General features: G+C 33.9%; 1 protein-coding gene across 1 annotated transcript in view; it reads right to left on the reverse strand.

Moving 5' to 3' along the window:
* The window catches only part of EEA1 (early endosome antigen 1), a 112,559-nt gene that overhangs the window by 51,171 nt on the left and 36,425 nt on the right, over positions 1–24,963 (reverse strand). Inside the window, exons 6-11 of the mRNA XM_040637313.1 lie at positions 22,799–22,838; positions 21,765–21,878; positions 20,945–21,066; positions 19,878–20,033; positions 12,148–12,264; positions 5,589–5,927 (exon numbers count right to left, since the gene is read on the reverse strand). Of these exons, the coding sequence (XP_040493247.1) occupies positions 5,589–5,927; positions 12,148–12,264; positions 19,878–20,033; positions 20,945–21,066; positions 21,765–21,878; positions 22,799–22,838 (888 nt within the window). The remainder of the gene's footprint in view (positions 1–5,588; positions 5,928–12,147; positions 12,265–19,877; positions 20,034–20,944; positions 21,067–21,764; positions 21,879–22,798; positions 22,839–24,963) is intronic.

Raw genomic sequence — 24,963 nt, forward strand, 5'->3', positions numbered from 1 at the left:
CTCACTACAATAATTAGGCACAATCCTGATAGGTAAAAGCAAAGAAGGCCTTCAAGGTAAACTCATATTTCAAGCACCCAAAGTGCGTGATCTCTTACAAACAGCCATCATCCACGTCTAGTTCTTAAACTTGCTGGATAAGAATCTCCTGCTGATGAAGAGGTACAAACTTCAGTTATAAAATAAGTCACAGAGATGAAAAGTACAGCACAGCAAACGCAGTCCATAACACTGTAATAACATGGTAGAGTGACAGATGGTGACTACATTCACCATGAAAAGCATTCAGTAATGTACAGAAATGTAAATCACTATGCTGTACACACACCAAAAAATAATATAAAAGAATCTCCTAATATCATTGTTAATGCACAGATAATCAGACTCCTCCCATGCAAGTTTAAATTTAATACATTTGAGCTAAAGCCCCGAAATTCATGTTTTCATAACAAGAATCAGATGATGTTCAACTTCAGGAAACCTCAGAAATCACTTGCCAAAAAGTAACACTTTAAAAAGCAGCAGTTTTCAAGCTCAACTGCATATACAATTACAGGGAAAACATTTGAATATGCCAGTGCCCAGGACTATGCCAGAGATTATGATTTAATTGGACCAAGGGTGAAGCCTTGATACTATTAATATTTTAAATCTCCCCAGGTGAATCTGATGTGCAGACAGAACTGAGAACCAACCGAACTAAAGAGAATTATTACTCTGAAGTGTAGATTTACTAAAGGGGTAAGAAAAAGGGATGCGTACTATAAATAACTTGGTCATTCACTACTGTACAATTCCTGGTAAATCCCTAATCTTTAATTTAAAAAAAGAATCCCAAAAAATGCTGTCCAAGAGTGGGAGCAGGCCAAAATTACTTAAACAATGATGTCCATACCATTTGAGAGTAAACATGTTAAAGAAAGATGTTAAATCAAGCATAAAAATAGTAAACACTGGAATTATTAATAGAATGGTCTACCCTAAAATCACAATCATTTTGGGATATACATATATATGTATATACTCTATAATAAATTCAGTTTGTACACCTATATACATAATTCTTTACTCATTTATACTCCTAACAATATTTACTAAGTGCCAGGCCTTATCCTAAATGCAAATATTAACTAATTTAATCCTCATATATATAGCCCTATGAAGAAGATTCCATTATTATCCATATTAGCGATGAGCAAACAGGCCCAAGTTAAATACTGTGCCTGAGATCACACGGCTTGTAAGCCACAGAACCGGAACTCAGGCAGCTGGTTTCTAAATCCACTATGCTGGGGTGCCTACGTGGCTCAATCAGTTAAATGTCTGCCTTGGGCTCAGGTCATGATCCAGGGGTCCTGGGGTTGAGGCCTGGGATCCAGTCCTAAGTCTCCTTGCTCAACGGGGAGTCTGCTTCTCCCTCTCCCTTTGCCCCTCCCCCCACTCGTATTCTCTCTCTCTCTCTCACAAATAAAATCTTTAAAATAAATAAATAAATCCACTGTGCTATTCAAATGCATGTTAGATAATTTTTAAAAATTAGGGGCGCCTGGGTGGCACAGCGGTTAAGCGTCTGCCTTTGGCTCAGGGCGTGATCCTGGCGTTACGGGATCGAGCCCCACATCAGGCTCCTCTGCTATGAGCCTGTTTCTTCCTCTCCCACTCCCCCTGCTTGTGTTCCCCCTCTCGCTGGCTGTCTCTATCTCTGTCAGATAAATAAATAAAATCTTTAAAAAAAAAAAAAGATAATTTTTAAAAATTAAAATGCTAACATCTAATCTTTTAATTATGTAACATCAGTATCTGCACATCTGTGGCTATTTTAGAACTGCTCATAAACACAATTACGAAGAATATATACTGCTTTGTCTTCAAGTCCTTTGCTGACAGTTGCCACTATCTACTTTTGTCACTACCAAAATGGATGCTAAGGATACAATGGAGAGAAAAACGAAACCAGTTCATGCCTACACTCTTTAAGGATATAAAAAAAGGTTTAAGGTGAGATTCACTTCCATCCTTCCAATAAGTATTTGCTGAAAGGGACGCCTGGGTGGCTCAGTTGATTAAGCTTCTGCCTTTGGCTCAGGTCATGATCCCAGAGTCCTGGAATCGAGTCCCACATCAGGTTCCTTGCTCAGTGGGGAGCCTGCTTCTCCCTCTGCCTGCTGTTTCCCCTGTTTGTGCACTCACTCTCTCTGACAAATAAATAAATAAAATCTTCTAAAAAAAAAATATTTGCTGAAAGCCCTAAGTATAGAGGCTGACAGAGTATAAAATAAAACAAATTCCGCACATTAAGGAGTTCACAGTCGAATGAGAATGGCAGGCAATATGCAAGTAAACAAAAAACTAATTATACACTATAAAGTGTTATAAAGAAGAATAAAAAAGCCTGCTGAAATAAAGAAGGGGTCCAGAATATATGGAAAACAAGCTATTTAAATAGAGCAGTCCTGGAAGTCCTTACTGACAATATGACACCTGAGCCAGCCTTTTGAAGAACTGAAGTCAGGGCACACTAAGAAAAAAAAATGGGCAAAGGACCTAAGGCAGGAAAGCATTTGAAGTGTTGGTGTGTTTGAGGAACTAAAAGGAGATCAACATAACTTAACAGTGGTAGGAGATGAATTCGAAGACATAGTATGGGTTATGCTACATGCGGAAACTCACATGCCAAAGTAAGACATCTGGATTCAATTCAAAGTGTAATGCAAAGCCACTGTAAACAGACAAATAAAGGGATATCCTTCATGTTTTAAAAAGATGTCTCTGGCTTCTGCATGGAAAACAGATTAAGGAGGTCACTAGAAGGAAAACTTTAAGAAGGTCAATACAGTGGCTTAAATTAAATGCAGGAGCAGTGTAGATGAAGAGAAGTGGACAGATTTGAGACATACTTTGAAGGTAGAATGCAAACAGCATGCTAAAGAAAGAAGATAAATGGTATCACTTTAAGGTCTTCAGTATGATCTCTTTATTTATTATAGAATTGTGACTAAACCAACTAATCACATGTTCAAGTCTTTGTATAAAAATATGTTTGGGGGTGCCTGGGTGGCACAGCGGTTGAGCGTCTGCCTTCGGCTCAGGGCGTGATCCCGGCGTTATGGGATCGAGCCCCACATCAGGCTCCTCCGCTATGAGCCTGCTTCTTCCTCTCCCACTCCCCCTGCTTGTGTTCCCTCTCTCGCTGGCTGTCTCTATCTCTGTCAAATAAATAAATAAAATCTTTAAAAAAAAAATGTTTGAAAAAAAAATATGAGTAGGTTCTCAAAATTCCTCATGCCCTTCCTCCCACTGAAAACCAAATAAAGCCCAAATTCCTGGCCTGCTATTCAAGACCCGACATGATAAGGTTCCAAACGCTCTTTTCAATCACAATAGTCCACTACTATTACACACACCCTATTTAAGAGACGTCCCTTGCTGGTTCTTACAGTACTTTCTTGGCACTAGTTTACTTTCACTAATCACTTCTGCCTGGAAGATTCTCCTACCTCCACACTGTCATTTGTCAATATCTATTCAATATTCATAATTTTATGCACCGTGTCTGTCTCACACAAAGCTTTTCCTGATCACATAACTGGATAAAGTAATTACACAAATGAAGTACTGCAGGGTAAGAAAACAGAAGAGGAACTCTTCTAAATTCCCATCATATATAGGATCATTTTATTATAATCTTCACATTCTTTGATATAGGACAGTACTTGCCTTATCCTCAGTGAGATTTACATAATTATTTAAGGTAAGTATGGTTTCCTTTTTCCGTTCTGTATCCCCCAACAAAACATGTTGTCTCTTAGAAACCATAAGTGCCAAATTTTATCTGAAATGAACATCAGATATCTAAATTATCCACTAAAACATTTGCTGAATAACAACCCATGCGTGTGGGGCGCCTGGGTGGCTCAATCAGTTAAGCGTCCTCCTCTTGATTTCAGCTCAGGTCATGATCTGAGGGTCATGAGATCAAGCTCTGTGTCAGGTTCTGCACTCAGTGCAGAATCTGCTTGAGCTTCTCTCTCTTCCTCTCCCTTTGCCTCCCCAGCTCTCTCTCTCTTTCTAATAAATAAATCTTTAAAAAACAAAAACAAAACAAAACAAAAAAACAAGCAATGTGTCAGATAGAGAAAATAAAAAATGAGTAAGACATGGTCTTTGTACCCAAAGAGTTCAGAATCTAGTGAAGAAAGACACATAAGTTATGATAATATACTATACTGCGGTAAGTAAAGCAATCAAAATATATACGTGCTTAAGCCACCTTTGGGCAGTCAGGGAGGGAAAAATGGCAATGTTCAGAAAGGGATTACTAGAAAAGTGACAAGTGAGGTAAGCAGTGTGTTCATTAAGGAGAAGACAAATAGGAAGAATATATCAGGCCAAGAAGACAGAAGGACTGATGCCATAAAAGCAAGTATCATAGCAGCAATGTCCACAATAGCCAAACTGTGGAAGGAGCTGAGATGCCCTTCAACAGATGAATGGATAAAGAAGATGTGGTCCCTACATACGATGGAATATTACTCAGCCATCAGAAAGGATGAATACCCACCATTTGCATCAACATGGATGGAACTGGAGGGGATTATGCTAGGTGAAATAAGTCAAGCAGCGAAAGATAATTATCATATCGTTTCACACATATGTGGAACATAAGGACATGGAACATAAGGAATAGAGCAGAGGACCACAGAGGAAGGGAGGGGGAAACTGAATGGGAAGAAATCACAGAGGGAGACAAACCATGAGCGACTCTGGACTCCAGGAAACAAACTGAGGGTTACAGAAGGGCGGGGGGGGGGCCGGAATGGGGTAACCAGGTGATGGTATTAAGGAGGGCACGTGTTGTGATGAGCACTGGGTGTTAAACGCAACTAATGAATTGCTGACCGCTGTATCAAAAACTTATGATGTACTATATGCTGGCTAACTGAGCATTAAAAAAAAAAAAGCAAGTATCACTACCATTTAAGTGAAAATAGTTGAATATTATCAAAAAAGTGGCTGAGGACTTTAATGTCCCCCAAATTTCCATTTTTCAACCAATTTTTAATGTTATCTATAAGAAATAATAAGAATATAGAACTTAAATTTAAGTTAGATATTACTATAAAAATAGTCGTTAGGACTAATTTATTTTTTTTCTTTTAAAATATAGATATTTTTATATTATTGGTTTAACCATAATTATATTTTGAAAATTTAGTAACAAAAAAGAAAAAAGATAAGAATTTCTAAATTAAAGAATGATCAACAATTTGAATTAATTACAATTAACTAACATGTGATGAGTACCTACGGTGCTGAGTACCTACCATATGCCAGGTACCATCCTAAGCAATTTATAGGTATTCATTCATAAACACTTCACAACAATATTATATGATGGATGCTAACATTTCTTTCTCATTAAGGAAAATTGAAATGAAATTAAAGGAAATGAAATCTGACTCAAACCTGCCGGTTGTGAAAATTAAGAGTTAATTTTTTTAAATGACAATATTTTTTTAATGAACTATATTATGATCAAATAAGAAACCACAGGAGGAATTACAACAAATAAAAGTAACATCTCTTACTTGATTAACTTCACTTTGGAGTTGTAACCCGTGCTGGTCTTTTTCTTCTCTCTGCTGTTGCAGCTGTTTAAACTCAGCCTTAAGATGCTGGTACTTGGTCTCCACTTCTGATAATTCTTCTTTGAGCTTTTGTGTAGCTTCTCCCTTTTCACCTAGTTCTGCCTGTATTCTTTGCAGGGAGGTTTCAGATGCAGATAATCTTGACTGAAGCTGTTGACAATCTAAGTCTTTTTGATGAAGGCTTGCTTGTATATTCTTTTTACTCACACATTCTTCATTATGTTTCTCCTCTAACTGAGTAAACTCCAGTTCTTTCTTCAGCAACTTTTCAGACAAGTTCTGAAATATCAATGTAAAAATTTCCTTTGTGAATATTTATAATTATTCCAATTTTTTAATCTTTAGAGAACCATCAAAATTAGTCAAATTGCAATATAAAAACAGTGAACATATTCTAGCCAAAAAGTATTAAATTATTACATCCTAACTTATTTTATCATTGGCCCATTTGACTAAGCTCGAGTAATATAATTTAAGAATTAAAAACAAAATTTTGACATAAAATGAAACATTAAATCTAGTAGATTCTTCAGGGTATGCAACATATTTATATTCTCCCATTTGAGTTAAATACTAAAACTATCTTCTATCATCAAAAATTATTTTGAATAACAAAATACAACGGCAATTCTGATTTGGGGTGTTGTAATTTTATAGCTGATAAGAGCTTTAGCATAACAATACTATTCACTGCTCTAGTATGCACATGCTATGATTCTTTATTTTTGCTCTTCTTGATAAAGACCATTTTTAAGGGTCACAAGTTTAAGATTAACTCAAATTTCTTTCTAGCTGTGTAAAAACAGTAATCTAAAAATAATTTACCTGCCTTATATTTTGTTATTTTACTCAATATTATCAAGTACAAAATATAAAAACAACACCCCAATCAAAGATCTGGATCAGCTAGCCTAATCAAAGGTCAACATCTGGTTTCAGTGGAATTGTTACAATTAATACAGAGTATTTTAAGTCAACATACTTAAACCTAACACATGGATCAGAACTTTGACTCAATTCTATAAGATAGCTAGGATAGGAAGCCACTTTAAACATCTGACAAGTCAATCTGTGGATATTTACTATACTCATTTTTTTATATGCAGAGTGCTAGAAGGGAATAATACAAGACAATCAAAGCCTTCTGCCATGTGAAATGTTCCTTAGCAAACCTGAAGACTAAGCTAAAAAGTTATATGTTCTACAAAAGCCTTTCCTGATTTACTAGGCAGTAAGTTAGGAAAACTTCCACCCTGGTCTTGACCCAACCCTGTATCACACTTACCAAATAAAAACAAAAACAACAAACGTTGACCGAGGTGCTTACAGAAAAGGCAGACACTGGTCTAAGCACTTAAATATCTATTAATTTATTTAAGACACATATCACTCCTAGAGGCAAATGGGTAAAATAGTATCTCTTTGCAGAAGAGGAAACAAACTTGGGAGAGGCTGTCACAGTCAGACAGCGGCAAAGCTGGGACTTAAACATGACTTTGACCACTGTACTACACTGTTCTTCAATACGCCACTTTGCAATATAGTGGTAATACACAGCAACAGAACTGCTAGCCATATCTGGCTCTTGCTTTGGACTGTGAACACCTTAACATTAGGACTGTTGGAAAGGGAAAAGTAATAAAGGATGGAAAAGGAGTGAGAGGTGAAACTCAAAGAATAACTCAGTCTCTTACAATGACCTATACTAGTAGCTTTAAATAAACATATGATTTGCTCAGAATTTATATAAAAATAATTAAACTGAGTTGCAGAATCGTGTTTAAATGTCAGAGTATGATTCTTATTAGAAACTAAGAAGGAAGTTTCTTCAATATTTCCCTTTTGTTTTTAAGTTTTCCAAAAACATTTCCAAAAGATCTAATGCTGAAGATCTTGACATTAACACAATACCAATTTTTTTGCCATTTGTTTTGTATTAAAATATTATCTATCCACCTTGATGCTATGACCCACAAAAATTGTCCAAGGCATTTTATGTAATGGACTTCATAAGGCCATTTGCAAAGATTTCCAAATTCAAAACACATGGGTATCACTACTGTCAACAATTATGGTTTGCCAAGGACATGGGGTGAGGAGGGGTGGGAGAGGCAGACAGCCAGGATAATAAGAAAAGGATGCATGTCTGTGCTACTTTAACTGGTGAGCAAATCCTAAACAAGAAAACATTTTGGAAAAAAATTGTTAAGCCTTCACTATGTAAGGATTATTAAGATTAGTAGAAGATTCTATTATTCTCCAATCAATAATATTCCAGTTTAACCACACTAAATCATCTTGATTCTATATATTATTCACCAAATAGCCATAATACTTACTTTAATAGTGTGTGTGTGTGTGTGTGTGTGTGTGTGTACATATATACAATTTGTGCTTCATTATCTGATTACACATTTCAGGCTATCCATGTCAAATCATGCCCTTTATTAATAGTTTAATGTTTTAAAATTACATAATAAATGACACTGATCATAAACATCCACATCATGTACATATCCTGGTCAGTCTCCAGAAAGTGGAATGTCAACCCTGATCTCAAAGGAATTAAAAATCATACTGAGGGACAAAGATAAAACTAAATTGTATATAAATGTTTTCTACGTATTAACTTGACAGGAGAAAAAAGGTGGAGGGAGGGTAGACAGGTTTTCATAAGCCAGAGAAAAAGATCAAATCAGCATCAAGAATTGACAGAGAGGGGTGCCTGGGTAGCTCAGCTGGTTAAACGTAAAGATTCTAGGGTCCTGCGGCGCCTGGGTGGCTCAGTCATTAAGTGTCTGCCTTCGGCTCAGGTCATGATCCCAGGGTCCTGGGATCGAGCCCGTATCGGGCTCCCTGCTCAGCGGGAAGACGGCTTCTCCCTCTCCCACTCCACTTGCTTGTGTTCCCTCTATAGCTGTGTCTCTCTGTCAAATAAATAAAATCTTAAAAAACAAACAAACAAACAAACAAACAAACAAAAGATTCCAGGGTCCTGGGATACAGCCCTCCATTGGGCTCCCTGCTCCAGTGGGAGCCTGCTTCTCCCTCCTCCCTGCTATTGCTCTCTCTCTCTCTCTCTCACTATCTCTGTCTCTCTCTCTCAAACAAATAAAATCTTTAAAGAAGAAGAAGGAGGAGGGGGGGGAAGATGAGGAGGAGAAGAATTGACAGAGAAATGGACAACGGTAAACAGGTATAAATACTTTGGAAAATTATTTGAGGTCACCTACTAAATTTGAACACATGTGTAGCCTACAACCCAGCAATTTCACTTGGAAGTATATAACAGAGAAATTCTTGCACAAATGCATGAGATTTGTATGTGAATGTTCACAGCCGAAATATCTGTAATAGCAAGGAATAATAGAATCTATGTGAAAGAGTAGGAAGTATGCATAGATCACTGCTGCTGGATACCAAAGAATAATATAACTGTCACACAGAAGAGCATTAATGGTATTGAATTACAAGCTGAGCTAGTTGCTTTTTTTCATGAAACACCATTTTTATTGGAAAGATTAACAGACAAACCATGATTACTCAAACTCGGGTAAGAAAAGAACCTATCACTTAAAAGAACAGAACTGATACTATTTGTTTCCAATAATAAAATTCGAGCTTTCAAATGAAGCTTAGACTTTTGGAAAACTTGTATCCATCACCATGAGCTTGACACTTTCTCATACTTAAGGTCTATTCTGAGATAGATGGTGATATTGACAAATGATACCGTTTTTATATTGTACAATGAAATCTGTCAATATCTGGAAGATCGGCACAACCAACATTTTCCACATGACTAATGTATGATGCTATAAAATTATGCACAGGAAAGATCCACTCAAAAGGCAAGAAAAACTAATAAATTTAATGTTACAAGTATAAAAACAGCATTGATATGGTTTCAGATTCTCTGTTGTAACTAACTTTTGAGAAACTATGCTTTATCTAGTTTTGATATAGTATCAAATAAAAATAGCTATAATTACCTGAAAAGGTTAAGATATTCCTCCCCTTTCCAACTACATTATCTTTATGAGATTGAATTTTCTTCATACCCTTCAACCATATCACAACAGATGAAATGTAGAAGCAGATATAAGAATCCATCTGTCATAATATTAAGCTAGACATTAAAGAGGTTTACAAAATATAAAACATCACCCCTATTTTTTGTTTTGGAAAAATAGTCATTTTTCATCCAAAATGGTATTTATGTTAATATTTAATAATGTTTTTAAAACAAATGCATACATATTTTTTAAATTTATGTTTTAATCTCTAATACACTAAGTACCTATAGATATAATCCAAGAAAATAAAACCTCTTTGGGGGTCCATAACAATTTTGAGAATATATAGCATTCCTGAGATGAAGAGGTTTGAGAACTGTTGGCCAATGTCACAAGCAACAAATTACTCTAAAACTTTGCAGGTTAAAATTATATGTATCATCTCACACAACTTCTGAGGGTCAGGAATCCAGAAACAGCTTAGCTGGTGGTTCTACCTCAGTTTCTCATGACGTTGGAATAAGCTATGAGCCAGAGCTATAGTCTCTGACGACTTGACGAGATTTGGAGGATCTGCTCCAAGTTCATTCACCTGGCTATTGGCAGGAGGCTTGATATTTACAGCCAATTATACTTAATCTCTTTTTCCCCCTCTACTACGTTCTTTTCTTTGGTTTTTCCCTTGTTATATTTCACCAAAATATTAGGTTCGACTTATTAAAAAGCAAAGCCAACAAATTCACCACACTGTTCAATAAAAAGGTTTAATGACTTCCTACTCCCCCGCCACCAAAAGAGTAAAGACATGAAAAGAAAGTACTAACCAATACCTACCCTGTTCCCAAACTAAATATTATCTGTTGCTCATCTATAAAGAAACAAGGTGGGAAATATTAACATTACAAAATACAAAATAAAGGACAAAGTTGAAGGTCTCATACTCTTCTGATTTCAAAACTTATTAAAAGCTACAGTAGTCCAAACTGTGTGGTACTGGCATAAAGAAAGAATATAGACCAATGGTATAGGCATAAAGAGCCCATAAATAAACACTCACATACATTGTCAAATGATTTTTAACAAGGGTGCCAAGAGCACGGTAAAGGAAAGTCTTTTCAACAAATGCTGCAGGAGAAACTACCCATATGTGAAAGAATGAAACTAAATCCTTACCTGGGACTATAAAAAAAAAAAAATTAGGTCAAAATGAATCAAAGACCAAAACATAAGACCTAAAACTATAAATCTATTAGAAGAAAACACAGGGGAAAAGCTTCATGGGTTTGGATTTGGCAATGATTTCTTAAATATGACACCAAAAGCAAAAACAGATAAACTGGATTATATCAAATCAAAAACTTGTTATATCCAAAGTGTGATTGTGATTTACAATAAAAAAATATACTTTGGGTTATCATCCCCATTTCTGGAAGAGCTCCAAAAACCCTTGGAATTTCCTAAGTGATAAGAGCAATGAAAATGTCTTCTGTTATTCATAACAAGTCCCTTTCAAACACCAATGAGTTTATGTTAATAAGGTGATTTTTTAGAAAGACCCTAAGGATGTGGGCCGGTTGCCATGGCAATCAACCAGGATTAAAGGGTTAGAACTTTCAACCCAACCCCTCATCAACCCCGCCAACAACAACACCCACCTCAGGGAGGGGAGAGGAGCTAGAGGTTGAGTTAATCACTAATGGCCAATAATTTATCAATCATGTCTATGTAAGGAGGCCTCCTTAAAATCCCAAAGGGACAGGGTTGAGAGATTCTAGGTTGGTGAACACATAGAAAGCACCTAGAGAGAGTATAGAAGCTCCATGCCCTTTCCCACACATCTGACCCTATGGATCTCTTTCATCTGGCTGCTCTTGAATTATATCTTTTAAAATAAAGCAGTAATCTGGTAAGTAAAATGTTTTCCTGTGTTTTGTGAGTCACTCTGGCAAATTAATCCATTCTAAGGCCAGGGTTGTGGGAGCTTCCTACTTACAGCCATTTGGTACAAAGTACAGGTAACAAGCTGGACTTTCAATTGGTGTTGGCAGGAGGGGTGCGGGAACAGTCTTGTGGGACTCATCCCTTAAACTGTGGGATCTGACACTGTCTCCAAGTAAATGGTGTCAGAACTGTGTTACACTGTATGACACCAGCTGGTGTCACAGAACTGTTGAAGTGAGGAACATACTTCTGGTGTGAGAAGTAAAGGTGTAGTAGGATACTGAGAGTAGAGACACACAGGAGTGCTTTTCCTTTACAGAAGGTGGCGGTGACTGGTGAGTTGTTCAAAGAGTGTAGAGTTTTAGTTCTGCAGGATGAAGAGTTCTGGAGATTGGTTTCATAACAATGTGAATGTCCTTAACATTTAAAAACCAGAATTAAGTCATGCTGTACTCATGCCAATATATATATAACATACACAAGATTAAAATTTAAGATATATAAAATCAATTCACCACTATATGCAGTTTTTAAACTCTCACCTGATTTTTTTGTGTTAATTCATTAACTGAACTTTTAAGTTTTTGTAGTTCCTGCACATATACAGCAACTTCCTGGGGGCCTTTGGCAAGCTCACTCCTTAGCTGGCTTATTGTGGCCTTAAAAAAAGAAAGAAAAAAAAATTAGAGAAAACTAAAATGGAATAGGAAATGGGAGCACCCAAAGGTTTTTAAGTTACATAGATTTTTGTCAATTGTTGTTAAATTAAAATAATACTTATAAGTTTCAACTTAGTTCTTTTTCCTACAACCCTACTGCCACCCCACATCATGTTCGAAAATTAATTTTTAAAATTTACCCAAAATGCACAACTTCATTTATTTAATAATGCATGAAATGAAGAGTTGGCATCCTACTTTATGTGTCTGAGTCAGCATCAAAATATACTGTCTTTGAAACTCTGTACTTTAATCCTTTTGAATTTTGAAGATTTAAAGAAAATGCCCACATTTTCTCCCAATTTCTATAGGATAGCCTTTCCTTTTAAAAACATGTTAAATAAATGCAAACATACAATACAGAATCACCTTGGAAAGGTGGTAAATCATCTTTTTACTATGATGTTAAGTCTTTGTCCAAAGAGGTTTATATATAAACTTTTATTAGATATAGTTTCATTAAGCTGGGCCACTCCGTGATCAGGTATAATAGCTGGACTTAAATTTGCTCTGATGCATTTTAACACTTTTTAATGAAATTAAGACAATGGTTTGATCATTTAAAAAATAACAGAAAAGAAAGCAAAGATCTTAGAAACAGAAACTTCCTACACACGAGAGCTTCAACAACTAGGGAAAGAGAGACTAAGTACTGCTTTTTAAGAATGGTTTCCTGCAACTGATAATAACAAAATAACTCTGTATTTCTAATATTGCTTATTGGCTTCAGTTTTTACATTCCCGAAGTTACAATCATTTTCATTGTCTACATTCTTTATTAGTAAATAACTTCATATGAAAAAGAGATAAATTTTAAAAATTTTTTTCCTAATAAACACGTCAGTAGTTGTCTATATCCAATATTACAAATAAGTACTTTCATTTTCAAGGGAGAAACCTTAGAAGGCTATCGATTTATTTTGACAATAATGCCAAGAGATCTTCTTTTGGAAACCCTTCTAGTATGTGTGGCACTTTTGGTTTTTTAAAAAGGATTCTCATTGGTGGTATATATATCTTCATCCATTACAGTGCTTTGGTTTAAAGTTTTGGAAACCATCTTGTAAAGGAGGTTAAGTAATTAAACTGAATGATCAAACACTTGGGCTTATACTATTTTATTTTAATAATCATAAGTTAATGAAACATTTTTTGACTGTTTTCCGAACTGGCTTAAAGTCAGTTAAAAGAGGTTTCAAGAATGTTTTTATGAAGGGCAGCATGTCTGAGATATCTTCCTGGCTAGAACTTTTAAGGAAAACATTCACGTAAATAAACCAATTCTAATACAATGAAAGGCAATTGGTCATATTGCTTTACAATTATAGCTTATAAAGCATGTTTCAATAACTGATATTGTATCCTTAAGAGAAAGAAATGTTGGGGGTCTTTTTGTTTTTAAGTAGGCTCTACACCCAGCATGGAACCCAATGTGGGGCTTGAACTCATGACCTTGAGATTAAGACCTGAGCCAAGATCAAGAGTTAGACACTTAACTGAGCCACCCAGGTGCCCCAAAGAAGGAAATCTTTAAATATTTGTTATTTTTAACTATATTCAAGTTAAAGGTATATCCTAATAACTTCTTCCTTAAAATGATCATGTAACCTTTTCATTGATATTGGGAGTTTATTTCAAACTGCTATTTCTAACAACTCTGAATCTCAGATAATTTTCTGTTAGTAATATTATGGATGTTAATAGAAATATTAGGAACAGTTTGGCTATTTTAAAGTACTATGTATCAAAGGATTTAGCAGAGTAACACATAATAAACAGAAATAACAGTATATATTAAGATGCAAATTATGAGTATATTTCATTAAAATACTATGATTCTGCATTTAAGATTATAAAATATAGTAAGCCAAGAGTAACATCTATCTAGTATCTATCTTGCTGATTAACTCCAAAATGTAGAAAAAACAAGTAAAATGTAAAGCAAATATATCCAAAAATATCCTGTTAAAATTTTATAGTTTTTAGATACATTCATATAAATGATTTTATAATTTTAATACCTAAAGAACTAGACATTAGGTATCATTTATCCATTGTACACTAAGTATGTACTTTTTTTAACTAGAATTTTTTTAAAAGCTAGCATTTGAAATATTTTTACTCAAGGGTGGAAAAAGGAAAGATGTGGGAAGAATTTATACCAAAGGGTATATTTTAGTCATGGAGAAGGGGAGGAAGGGAGTGAATTACAGAAAACATTCACTTTCTCTGTTGTACTTTATAAATCATCTTAATCTTTTACAATGATCATGTATTATGTTTGTATGAGGGAAAAATAAAAATTTTAAAAAGTCAAAATTTGCAAGGAAATAAAAACATTCCCTGTTCAAATATGACTATGGGTGAAATTCAAACAAAGATGGCTCTTCACATTGACTTTCCTCACTGTTTAACAGGCCAGACTCATCTGTGCCTTGAGGCTTTAATAGCTGCACTCCCTCTTCCTGGGAATGATTGGTCCCAATTCTTCACCCTGATTCTTGCTTACTTCTCACATATACCCTCCTTGAGAAGACCTTCCCTGATCATCTATCTAAAATTGTCCTACATTATTATCAGCTCCACTACACTACTGCCCATACATATGCCCTTTTTCTTTTTTTTTTCCCATCCAGTTGCCCCATCTCCCACCCCTCTCCCCTCCAGAAAACCTCAGTTTGTTTGTTTCTTATGATTGAAAGTCTCATGGTTTGTCTCTCTCTCTGATTTCATCTTGTTTTATTTTTCCCTCCCTTCCCCCATGATCCTATTTTGCTTCTTAAATTCCACATATGAGTGAAATCATATGGTAATTGTCTTTCTCTGATCATTTTGCTTAGCATAATACCCTCTAGGTCCATCCACATTGTTGCAAATGTCAAGATTTCATTCTTTTTGATGGCTGAGTAGTATTCCATACACCACATCTTCTTTACCCATTCATCTGTTGATGGACATATAGGCTCTTTCCATAGTCTGGCTATTGTGGACACTGCTGCTATAAACATTGGGGTGCAGGTGCCTCTTCGGATCACTACATTTGTATCTTTGGGGTAAATACCCAGTAGTGCAATTGCTGGGTTGTAGGGTAGCTCTATTTTCAACTTTTTGAGAAACCTTCATACTGTTTTCCAAGGTGGCTGCACCAGCTTGCATTCCCACCAACAGTGTAAGAGGGTTCCCCTTTCTTTGCATCTTAGACAACATCTGTCATTTCCTGACTTGTTAATTTTCCTGCTTTATTTTTCTTTATAGCACTTAGCATTAACTGACTTTCTATCATGATTTGGTTTACTTACATCTTGTCTGGCTTCCACAAAGAAATATAAGCTTTATCAGAGCAGGCACTCTGTCTTACTCACTGTTGTATTCCCTACACCTAAAATAGTTGCTGATCCTAGACATTAAAAAATATGCACTAAAGAAATGAGTGATTCGTCTCCAGGGAGTTAATAGATTTTTGTACCCAATATCAAACCCAATAAAATAGTCTGCATTTCCTTGAAGCCATGTTATTGAATTTAACATTGGATTTTTACTAAAAATCTTAAAAAATAATTAAGGAAAGATATTTTGGGCAAACATCCTGCTAGTGCTTTAGAATTATAATTATTGTTCTAATACTATATTACTATTAGTAAATACTCATTTAAAGATGGTTGAAAATTTGCTTAATTAAAAAAATGAGAGTATCTTTGAAGTTCTGAGATTGCCTTAAAATACAAAATTGCCATACAACAATAGAAGGTGCTATGTATTACTAACATTAAAAGCCTTCCAAAAAACACATTACCTCAAGTTTAAGCATCTCCATTAGAAAGCAGAAAAAAAATAATAATAAAATGATGGATGAAAGGTGAAAGACAAGACTGACAAAAGTACACAATGAACGTACAATACAAATGCCCAGACATACTAAATCTGATCTCTGATATTTGCATACTTTTAAAAGATATTTAAGTACTCTTTTTAATAACTATGCGTGAGTATAATCATTTTTATTCCATCTTTATAAATATTTTGGCTTTTAAAATGAGTTTATTTGGAATACAAATAAGAACCTTAAAAGATCATTTCCATTAAAGACTACACCAAATATAAGTTGATTATAGCTTTAATATTTTCAATAATGTAAATTTTTTAAATAATACTTTAATCCTTAAATCCTCAATTTCTGATCTATGACATAACTATAAAGTATTTTCAAATGCTTTAGAATGAGTTATTTTTCTAAAATATCTAGACTAAAAAAATGCCAATGAATTCATAAGGTATATATAAATGAAAGTAATGGAACACAAGAACATACTTAATAATATACATTATATTATGTCCTCAGCCTCAATTAGAAATACCAAATAAATCATTACATTTTTAGCTCCTTTAATTCCTTTTAATGTATTGTGTTTCAGACAACAATATTTAGTTTCAGTAAAGTAGTAATATATAAAATAAATTTTTTCATTAAGTGTTACAATCCACTAACAAATTTGAGAATAAATAGGATTGAATTCTAATAAATTAGTAAAATACATGTCATATATTTAAAAAGTAAGCAGAAGCTAAAAACAAATGGAGTTATAAACATTAAATGAAATGAAATATCTACACATTAATTTTTTAATATGAAAATGGTATGAAACAATTCAAAAGTATTTTAAGTTGTATTCAATATAAATATTACAACATACAATATGGCAAAATATAAAAAGTAATAACAGTAAGTATTAGGTCAAGATTAATAGCACAGATTCACTTATAAGGCAATCACCAGACCACTCAAAATGAGATAGGGAAAGATTGCAGGCTTTGGAGAAGACCTGAGTTCTAGTCCTAGCTTCCTTACATCAGGTGCATGAACTTAAACAAGTTATTTACCTTCACCAAGCTTCAGATTACTTCCATATAAACAAACATAATACTTCACTTACAGGTTAAAAGAAACAAATGAGACCATACATTTAAAGTACCTGGCACGGTATCCAAAACCTAGTGGTGCTCAAAAAGTTAAGAGTTTGTTTCCAATAATAATATTACTCTGACTCTTATGCTACCATTTCCTAAAGTTGTTCAAAATACTTCAGTATAATGCGAGGTCTCGATCATTACAAACCTATTAACTAAGTAGAAAGTAAATATTATCCTTGTTTTCCTAAAAATATGATGAAATATTAAGTCACTATTCAGCAAGAACAAATCTATTTTAAAATTTATTTCAGGGGTGCCTGGATGGCTCAGTCGTTAAGTGTCTGCCTTTGGCTCAGGGAATGATCTCAGGGTCCTGGGATCGAGCCCCACATCGGGCTCCTCCGCTGGGAGCCAGCTTCTTCCTCTCCCACTCCCTCTGCCTGTGTTCCCTCTCTCGCTGGCTCTCTCTCTCTCTGTCAAATAAATAATAAAAGTCTTTAAAATAAATAAATAAATAAATAAATAAATAAATAAATAAATAAAATTTATTTCAAAACCCTTAAAAAGAAAAATATTATGAAAATGTGAAAGAAGATGTGAAGAATGGATTTCTACGTCATCTTTCTTTTCCAGAAACATCTTTCTGAGAGGGGGAAAAAAAATCGTTTCCCACCATCACCTTTGTTCACAGAGGACAGTATAGGAAGACACTAAATCCTTTTCTCCCAAATCTTATATAACTCTAGTTAAACTTTTTCATCTTAAATGACCTCCTCGTAACATATAAAGATAATTTAATCTATGTGAAAATGCAAATTTACAAAAATCCTCCATATTAAACAAAGTAATTATTAAATATTACTCAGAAATATTTCCCCACGTATATTTTTCCCCAAACGCAAGTAAATATATAAATTTCTTCTCCCTGTTCAAATTCTACTTGTTTAACAAGTAAACATACAATAACTCCATAATTCTCAGCTGGAAAAGGTCAGAGAGGATTGCACTTTAAAATAGCTATATCATAAAAATGCCATTATTATGATTCAATTTTAGTCATCCTATGACATTTGTTTGGAAATTTCAAATAACATTAAAGAAATTTTTTTAATCAAAAGAGAATATAATTTTTTAAAAATTTGAGAAATACTAGTGGGCAGGCAGATTTAATCAAAAGTAATTCTTACTGAAGCACAGAAATATATGACTCAATTCACCCAAATTCAAGTATTTCTGCTTTCACATTATCTGAATGGGCTTTTTTCCTCATGAGACTTCTTTTATTCAGCATCTCCTTGATTACATATTAGAACCTTTTAACTGGCTTCAGTAAGTTCATGAACTCCCTAAAATTGTTTTAAAAACTGTGGGGTTATATGTCATTGGGCTACAAAGATCACTTTTGGGAAATTCATAAACTTTAAAGCCTGAAGTACTAAGCATCATAAAGCTTCACATGCTTATGCATGTTATACCCATAAACTTTCACCATTCCCCCACTGATAAGATTCAGGAGGAAGAAAGAGAAAGGATGACACGGTTATTTATAATATTTATACTCCATAGCTCATTATGTTACTACTTATGAATAGAGGGGCTTTTAGATCATTAGCTTAAAAACTCCAAGAAAGAAATGCAAACTGAAATGTCACTATAACTCAACTTTTTAAACTGAAAATATGAAAAACAGCGGTCCACATCACATAACGGAGCTTAAGAACTACAAATAATAGTTAACAGAATATTAATAGATAACAAAATATCCTCTAAAATACAGTAAAAGGGGAAAAGGCTAGCATTTTTAAGCAAATGTATTTATTACATATCCTAGAGTTTGTCATAAACTGACACAATTATGTATCTCAAGGATTTACAGGCCAAAGTCAAGTCATGTGATAAACGGTAGAAGGAACTGAAAATGTTTATCCTAGAAGAGAAAGAACTCAATAAATATGAACAGTCTTCAAATATCTCATGTGGAAAAAAGGAACAATTTATTCTGCGTAATTCCTAAGGAGAACTGGAACCAGTGCATGTAAATTACAGGAAAACAAATATCAACTCAACAGAATGGCTGACTTATGAAGAAATACGCACCCCCTACACCACCTAGCAAGAGTTGGGGATCACTTTTCAGATGCTATAAAGGGGAGTTCTGGGTGAAGTGTTAAACTAGTTGATTTTTAAGATTTCTTTTAACAACATAATTCAATAATTGATAAGTGAGGAACAAGCCTACTAGAAAATAAGTTTTTCCTAAATATTTTTTTCTGAACAACACTGGTAATACATTGTAAAAAATGAAATCTTACTTTCTTTACCCCTACCAAACTGAGATAAACTCAATTACCACTTATTGACTAGCTTGGATCAAATTTAACTTTAAATATCATCTCCCCACAATATATATCATTTATTAAATAAAACAGTACTCTTATACAAACATTCTTCTCTAAATGTCTAGCTTCGTAAAGCAAAGTTAAATATTGTCTCTCAGATTGGACTGACTATATACAATTATCATTTAGAGCAAATGAGAGTCAAATCCTGTTTTGATAGATCACTCAGAAAAGTCTCAAATGTTGGCTTTACTCAATAGTATAAAGTTAACAACAATCACATTTAGGCATACTGAACTTATTTACCTCTGAGTTAGCATGTTCTGCCTGTAACTTTTTGCACTCATCTTTGAGTTTTTCAGATTCTTTCTCCCGTTCCAAGGTCATGTTGTCCATTAGCGTTTGAACTTGCACCAGTTCTTTCTTCAGCACAGCAACATCTTCTATACCAGGTCTCTGAAGCTGTAGAGCACATTTTCACATTAGTGAAAAACTAAAAGAACACACATTTTTATATGGTTTTACTACAAAGAAATCAAAATGAAAATAATCTTTGATACCAATTATTGGACTCAAACATTGACCACTGATATCTTTCCCCCAACAAGCCTCTCCTCTTCCCCATATGTATGTCCTATTTAATAGTATTACCACTCAAGGCGCAAAATAGCAAATTCACAATTATCCTTAGTGCTTTATTTGCTTTCCTTTTCTTCACAAACTACACTCAATGGTCATAACAATCACTTGATAAATGTCACATTTTGAAGCATAAATGCCTCATTTTCTATCCTAGGAAACTGATGATAAAAATAAAGGAGCAGATGTAAGCATAATTAGGCTTTGTTGCAGGTTGGATATGGTTGATTTTATTGATATATTTGAGTGCTAAATAAAGGACAGAAAGCAGTCAAGGACAGATTCAAGGTTGTTACACCTTGGGAGACTGCTGAAGATGTTTAATACCAATGACAGAAACATAGTTGAGGAGGAAATATGATGACCTGATGTTACACTTGTTGAATCTGAAATGAAAGCTAGAAATGCAATCAGAAGTATCCTAAAGGTAGGTGGACTTATAAAACCAAAGTGCGGGGAAAGGTCAGGATCAGAGATACAGATATGGAAAAGAAAAAAGGCAGATAATATTAAGATAGAAACAAAAATGGTAAGGTAATAAGTTTTTCATCCTAGATTCCATTTCTATGTAAAAAATCCTATTAGTGTATGTGCAGAGGACAGAACTATGGGGAATTTTTATTTCCTCCATTTTAGGGAAGCTATACTTTTAAAATTTTTTCATCAGAGTACGTATTTCATTTTTAATGTAGAAAATTATAAAAGTACATTCCAATAAATGGTTTCTAAATTACCAGTTCGGTCTTCAGATCTTGAATTATAGTTGTTTCTGTGTTTAATTCTTCTGTCAGATGTGTCACTTTCTGTTCAGCAGCTTCTCGAAGACTTCTTTCTTCATCATATTTTGACTTTATATCTAATTAAAAAGTTATATAAATATTAGTTTTATGACATTAACTCTAGAAAAGGACAGTTTTATAAATTTCTGTATATTATACAGTTTCTTAAATACCCACGTATTGTAATTATTATATCTATTCCTATATATGCATATCTACATATCATTAATTCAAATTCATATTCCTTAGATAACCATACATACATACAATAAACTTCAACTTATGATTACATGAAATGACGAACTTAAAATAATCAAATGTTTTTGTCTACATAAATTCCATACAGCACAGCATTGTTACTAATTAGCATTTTAATGTATACTTAATCACATATTTTACCTAAAAGCATGTAATTTTTAAAAAAGTAATTGATAGCATAACCAAATGTTAAATCTATACTATATTTTTTAACTTCTCCAAAATGTTACTTGCTAAATCTTCAGGCATACCCCAAAAGAAAATTCATCTTCTCTAAATTTCAAGAATTCTACAGAGAAAATCAGGCCTTTGAAAGGAGGTGAGAGGACAAACAAAATAATTTATATAGCAACTCTATTATTAAACTCCAGTAATCACCACCAGAGTCTTTAACAAATGCCTTATCATACTAAAATACAATACACTAAAATACAATCAATGCATTATTTCTAGGATATATAATGGCAAAAAGGTAACAACACTGATTTACTAGCTAAAAAACTCTGATTCAATTCACCTGCAATTTCAGTGGCAAGTTGGGCTGCTTTCTGTTCAAATAAGTCTTTCATTTGCTTAATATTAAAATTTTCTGTTTGGGCTTCTTCTAATTGTTGTTCCAAAGACTGTAATTCTACAAAAAAGTATCACAGTTATTCAAACACATAATTAATGCTAATTACATTTCCTAAATTGTTATTACTTATATCCTAATTATAGTAAAGACAATCAACATGAAAAAAAAAGATGATCAAGGTGAGTCTATCATCCAGTTACGAAGAGAGTATGTCAACATTTCAAGAATTAAGCATATCTAATTATTTAAGCCACAAGTCATAATTTATAAACATAAAGAACAAATGAAAGGAATATTTAGCATCATGCCCAAATAATCCATAAATATTTGTTTCAAGATTATTTTGATTTCACATTTCTGTTATTTTCCTATGACTATCAACGAACCAAAAAAAGGAATATATTCTGTATCTCTAAATAAAATTTATAATAATGAGAAATGAAGTTAGACATGGTTTAATATCAAGGTCTTATATAAAAAAAAAGAATTAATTAAAATACGCAGTCAACTCCTAATACTTCACTCCCATAAAAAGACTTCAGAGGGAAAGTAAATAGAACACCTAACCTCAAAATATAATTTTGATTATTCATTGAGCATTCCTCCAGTTAAAGTCAGTTACAAAGATGCTGGTTTCATCATTTTATCCCAAGAGAAAAAGAGTACATCACTCTTTAAAATAGGTTTAACTTTTCATTAATCTGTATTCATGTAATATTCCAGATGTTTATTTATAACTACAGAACAAAATGAACTAAAAAAACACTAAGATTTTTGTTGACTGACTAAATTATGAAGTTCACAGGTAATACTCTAAACCTAAAATATGACTATTATCTTCACTGTTTTAGAGCCAGAAAGTATAACCACAATACAAATTTATGTAGCAGACATCAGAGACAAGATAAAAAGTAAAAAAGAAGAATGAGCAAGGAGAAAAAGAAAAATGAAAAAATATCTGCTTTAGGTAAAGTTACCTGCTGATGAGTCAGCCACCAATCCATCAGGTTTAGACTCCTCAATGAAAACAAGACATAAAAAAACACATTAAAAGGAAAAGACAGTACTATTACCATTGCCGATGTGAAAAAAATCTCTAAAAGCCACATTCTATGAGGTAAGTAGCAAAATTTTGATAAAATTCTGGCCTGTTCACAATCTTCTAGGTCTCTAGAGTACCACTAGGCAGACTGGCATAACAATCTAACGGCAGTCACTGGTTCTAAGAATTTTTTTATGTTAATATAAAGTTATTATGGGTCTTACAATAGATAGCATCTTGAATTCCATAAATTCTGTAAAGATTTTTTTTTTAATGTGGGTTCCACGCTGGGCTTGAACTTACGACCATGAGATCAAGACCTGAGCTGAGATCAAGAGTTGGATGCTTAACCAACTGAGCCACCCAGACGTACCAGTAGATTTAAAAATAACATAAATTATTATAATTATAAACACGGATTCTAAAGCCAATACTTAATTCAGTAGATAAGATTCATAATCTCCTAGGGGTGCCTGGGTGGCTCAATGAGTTAGTGTCAGACTCTTGGTTTTGGCTCAGCTCACGATCTCAGGGTCATGGGTGGGGCTCCTTGCTCAGCTGGGAGTCTGCTTGAGATTTTTCTCTCTGCCCCTCCTCCCCAACCCTTCCCCAACTCTGTCTCTCTCTCTCAAATAAATAAATAAATCTTTAAAAAAATAGAAAAGATTCAATTTTATAACATATAAAAATTTGCATAAGCTAAAATATGCCACGGAGCTATCATTACTAAGAAGTTTCACATTAAAAGCACAAATTTTTAATTCAGGATTATAAATCATTGTTTTAAAGGCAGAAATAAAAAGTACATTCCATAATGTTTAATTTAGTATGTGCTTTAGGAATAAAACACTATACTGCCTATTCATTATTTTCACATTCTAAAAAATTATACATATCTGAAAGAGTTTAATAAGGCATCTCATAGTATATCTGACTTTTTATTTTCCTGTACATTAGATTTAGACATACCGGTTGCTAAGAATCATCAATATTTTAAATACATTTTCCCCAAAGTAAATTTCCTACACCAAGGCAATTTCACCTTGCACTGTGGAGAATTTATTTAATTTATTAAATGTGAAACAGTTATCTCAAATGTAGTAAACAGTTTCCTCTGTTTTCAGGTACAAAAAATAATACTGCACATGTTTCAGGAATCATTAACGGCATTTATGTAAAACACGAGTGAATGAACTCTAAGTATTGTAGATTACTTAAAACTTCTTTCCCACCTCAAATACAGAAGCTGACTAGTAATAAGACTGATGATATATTGCTACCCATTTATTTGGGTTTTTTTTCTAGTACAAATGACAATTTTTGGTGAAAAAATAAAAAGGCGAAAAGAGGGGCGCCTGGGTGGCTGAGTCAGTTAAGTGTCTGCCTTCAGCTCAGGTCATGATCTCAGAGTCCTGAGATCGAGTTCCGCATCGGGTTCCCTGCCCAGTGAGAAGTCTGCTTCTCCCTCTCCCTTCGCTGCTCCCCCTGCTTGTGCTCTCTTGCTCGCACACACGCTCCTTCTCTCAAATAAATAAATAAAATTAAAAAAAAAAAAAAAAAAGCAGAAAGACTGAGAGCCACAATGTACTAATATGCAAAGGGATCCCTAATTACTTTATAAAAATATTAGAACTATTGTTGAAGGGTATCCACTTTATTCTTACAAATGAAAACTATAGTAAAAATTCATTATTCTATGATTCTTTATGTAATTGTAATTCAAAAGCCAATATAATATTTTTAAAGATTTTATTTATTTATTTGAGAGAGAGAGATCACAAGTAGGGGAAAGGCTTAGAGAGAGAAGCAGACTCCCTGCCGAGTAGGGAGCCTGACGCGGAACTTGATCCCAGAACCCTGGAATCATGACCCAAGCCCAAAGCAGACACTTAACCGACTGAGCCACCCAGGTGCCCCAAAAGGCAATATAATTTTAATATAAAAATTATAATTGGTTAAGACATTTATTTAGAAAATACACTAAACTATATATCAACAGAATCTCACTCCAAAGTAACCACTTTTGATACCAATGATTTTGGGTTTTTTCTATGTATTATTTTTATATAAAGCTGTGTGTGTGTGTGTGTGTGTGTGTGT

Source organism: Ursus maritimus, unplaced genomic scaffold (assembly GCF_017311325.1).
Source record: "Ursus maritimus isolate PB19 unplaced genomic scaffold, ASM1731132v1 scaffold_21, whole genome shotgun sequence".
Classification (NCBI taxonomy): Eukaryota; Metazoa; Chordata; class Mammalia; order Carnivora; family Ursidae; genus Ursus; species Ursus maritimus.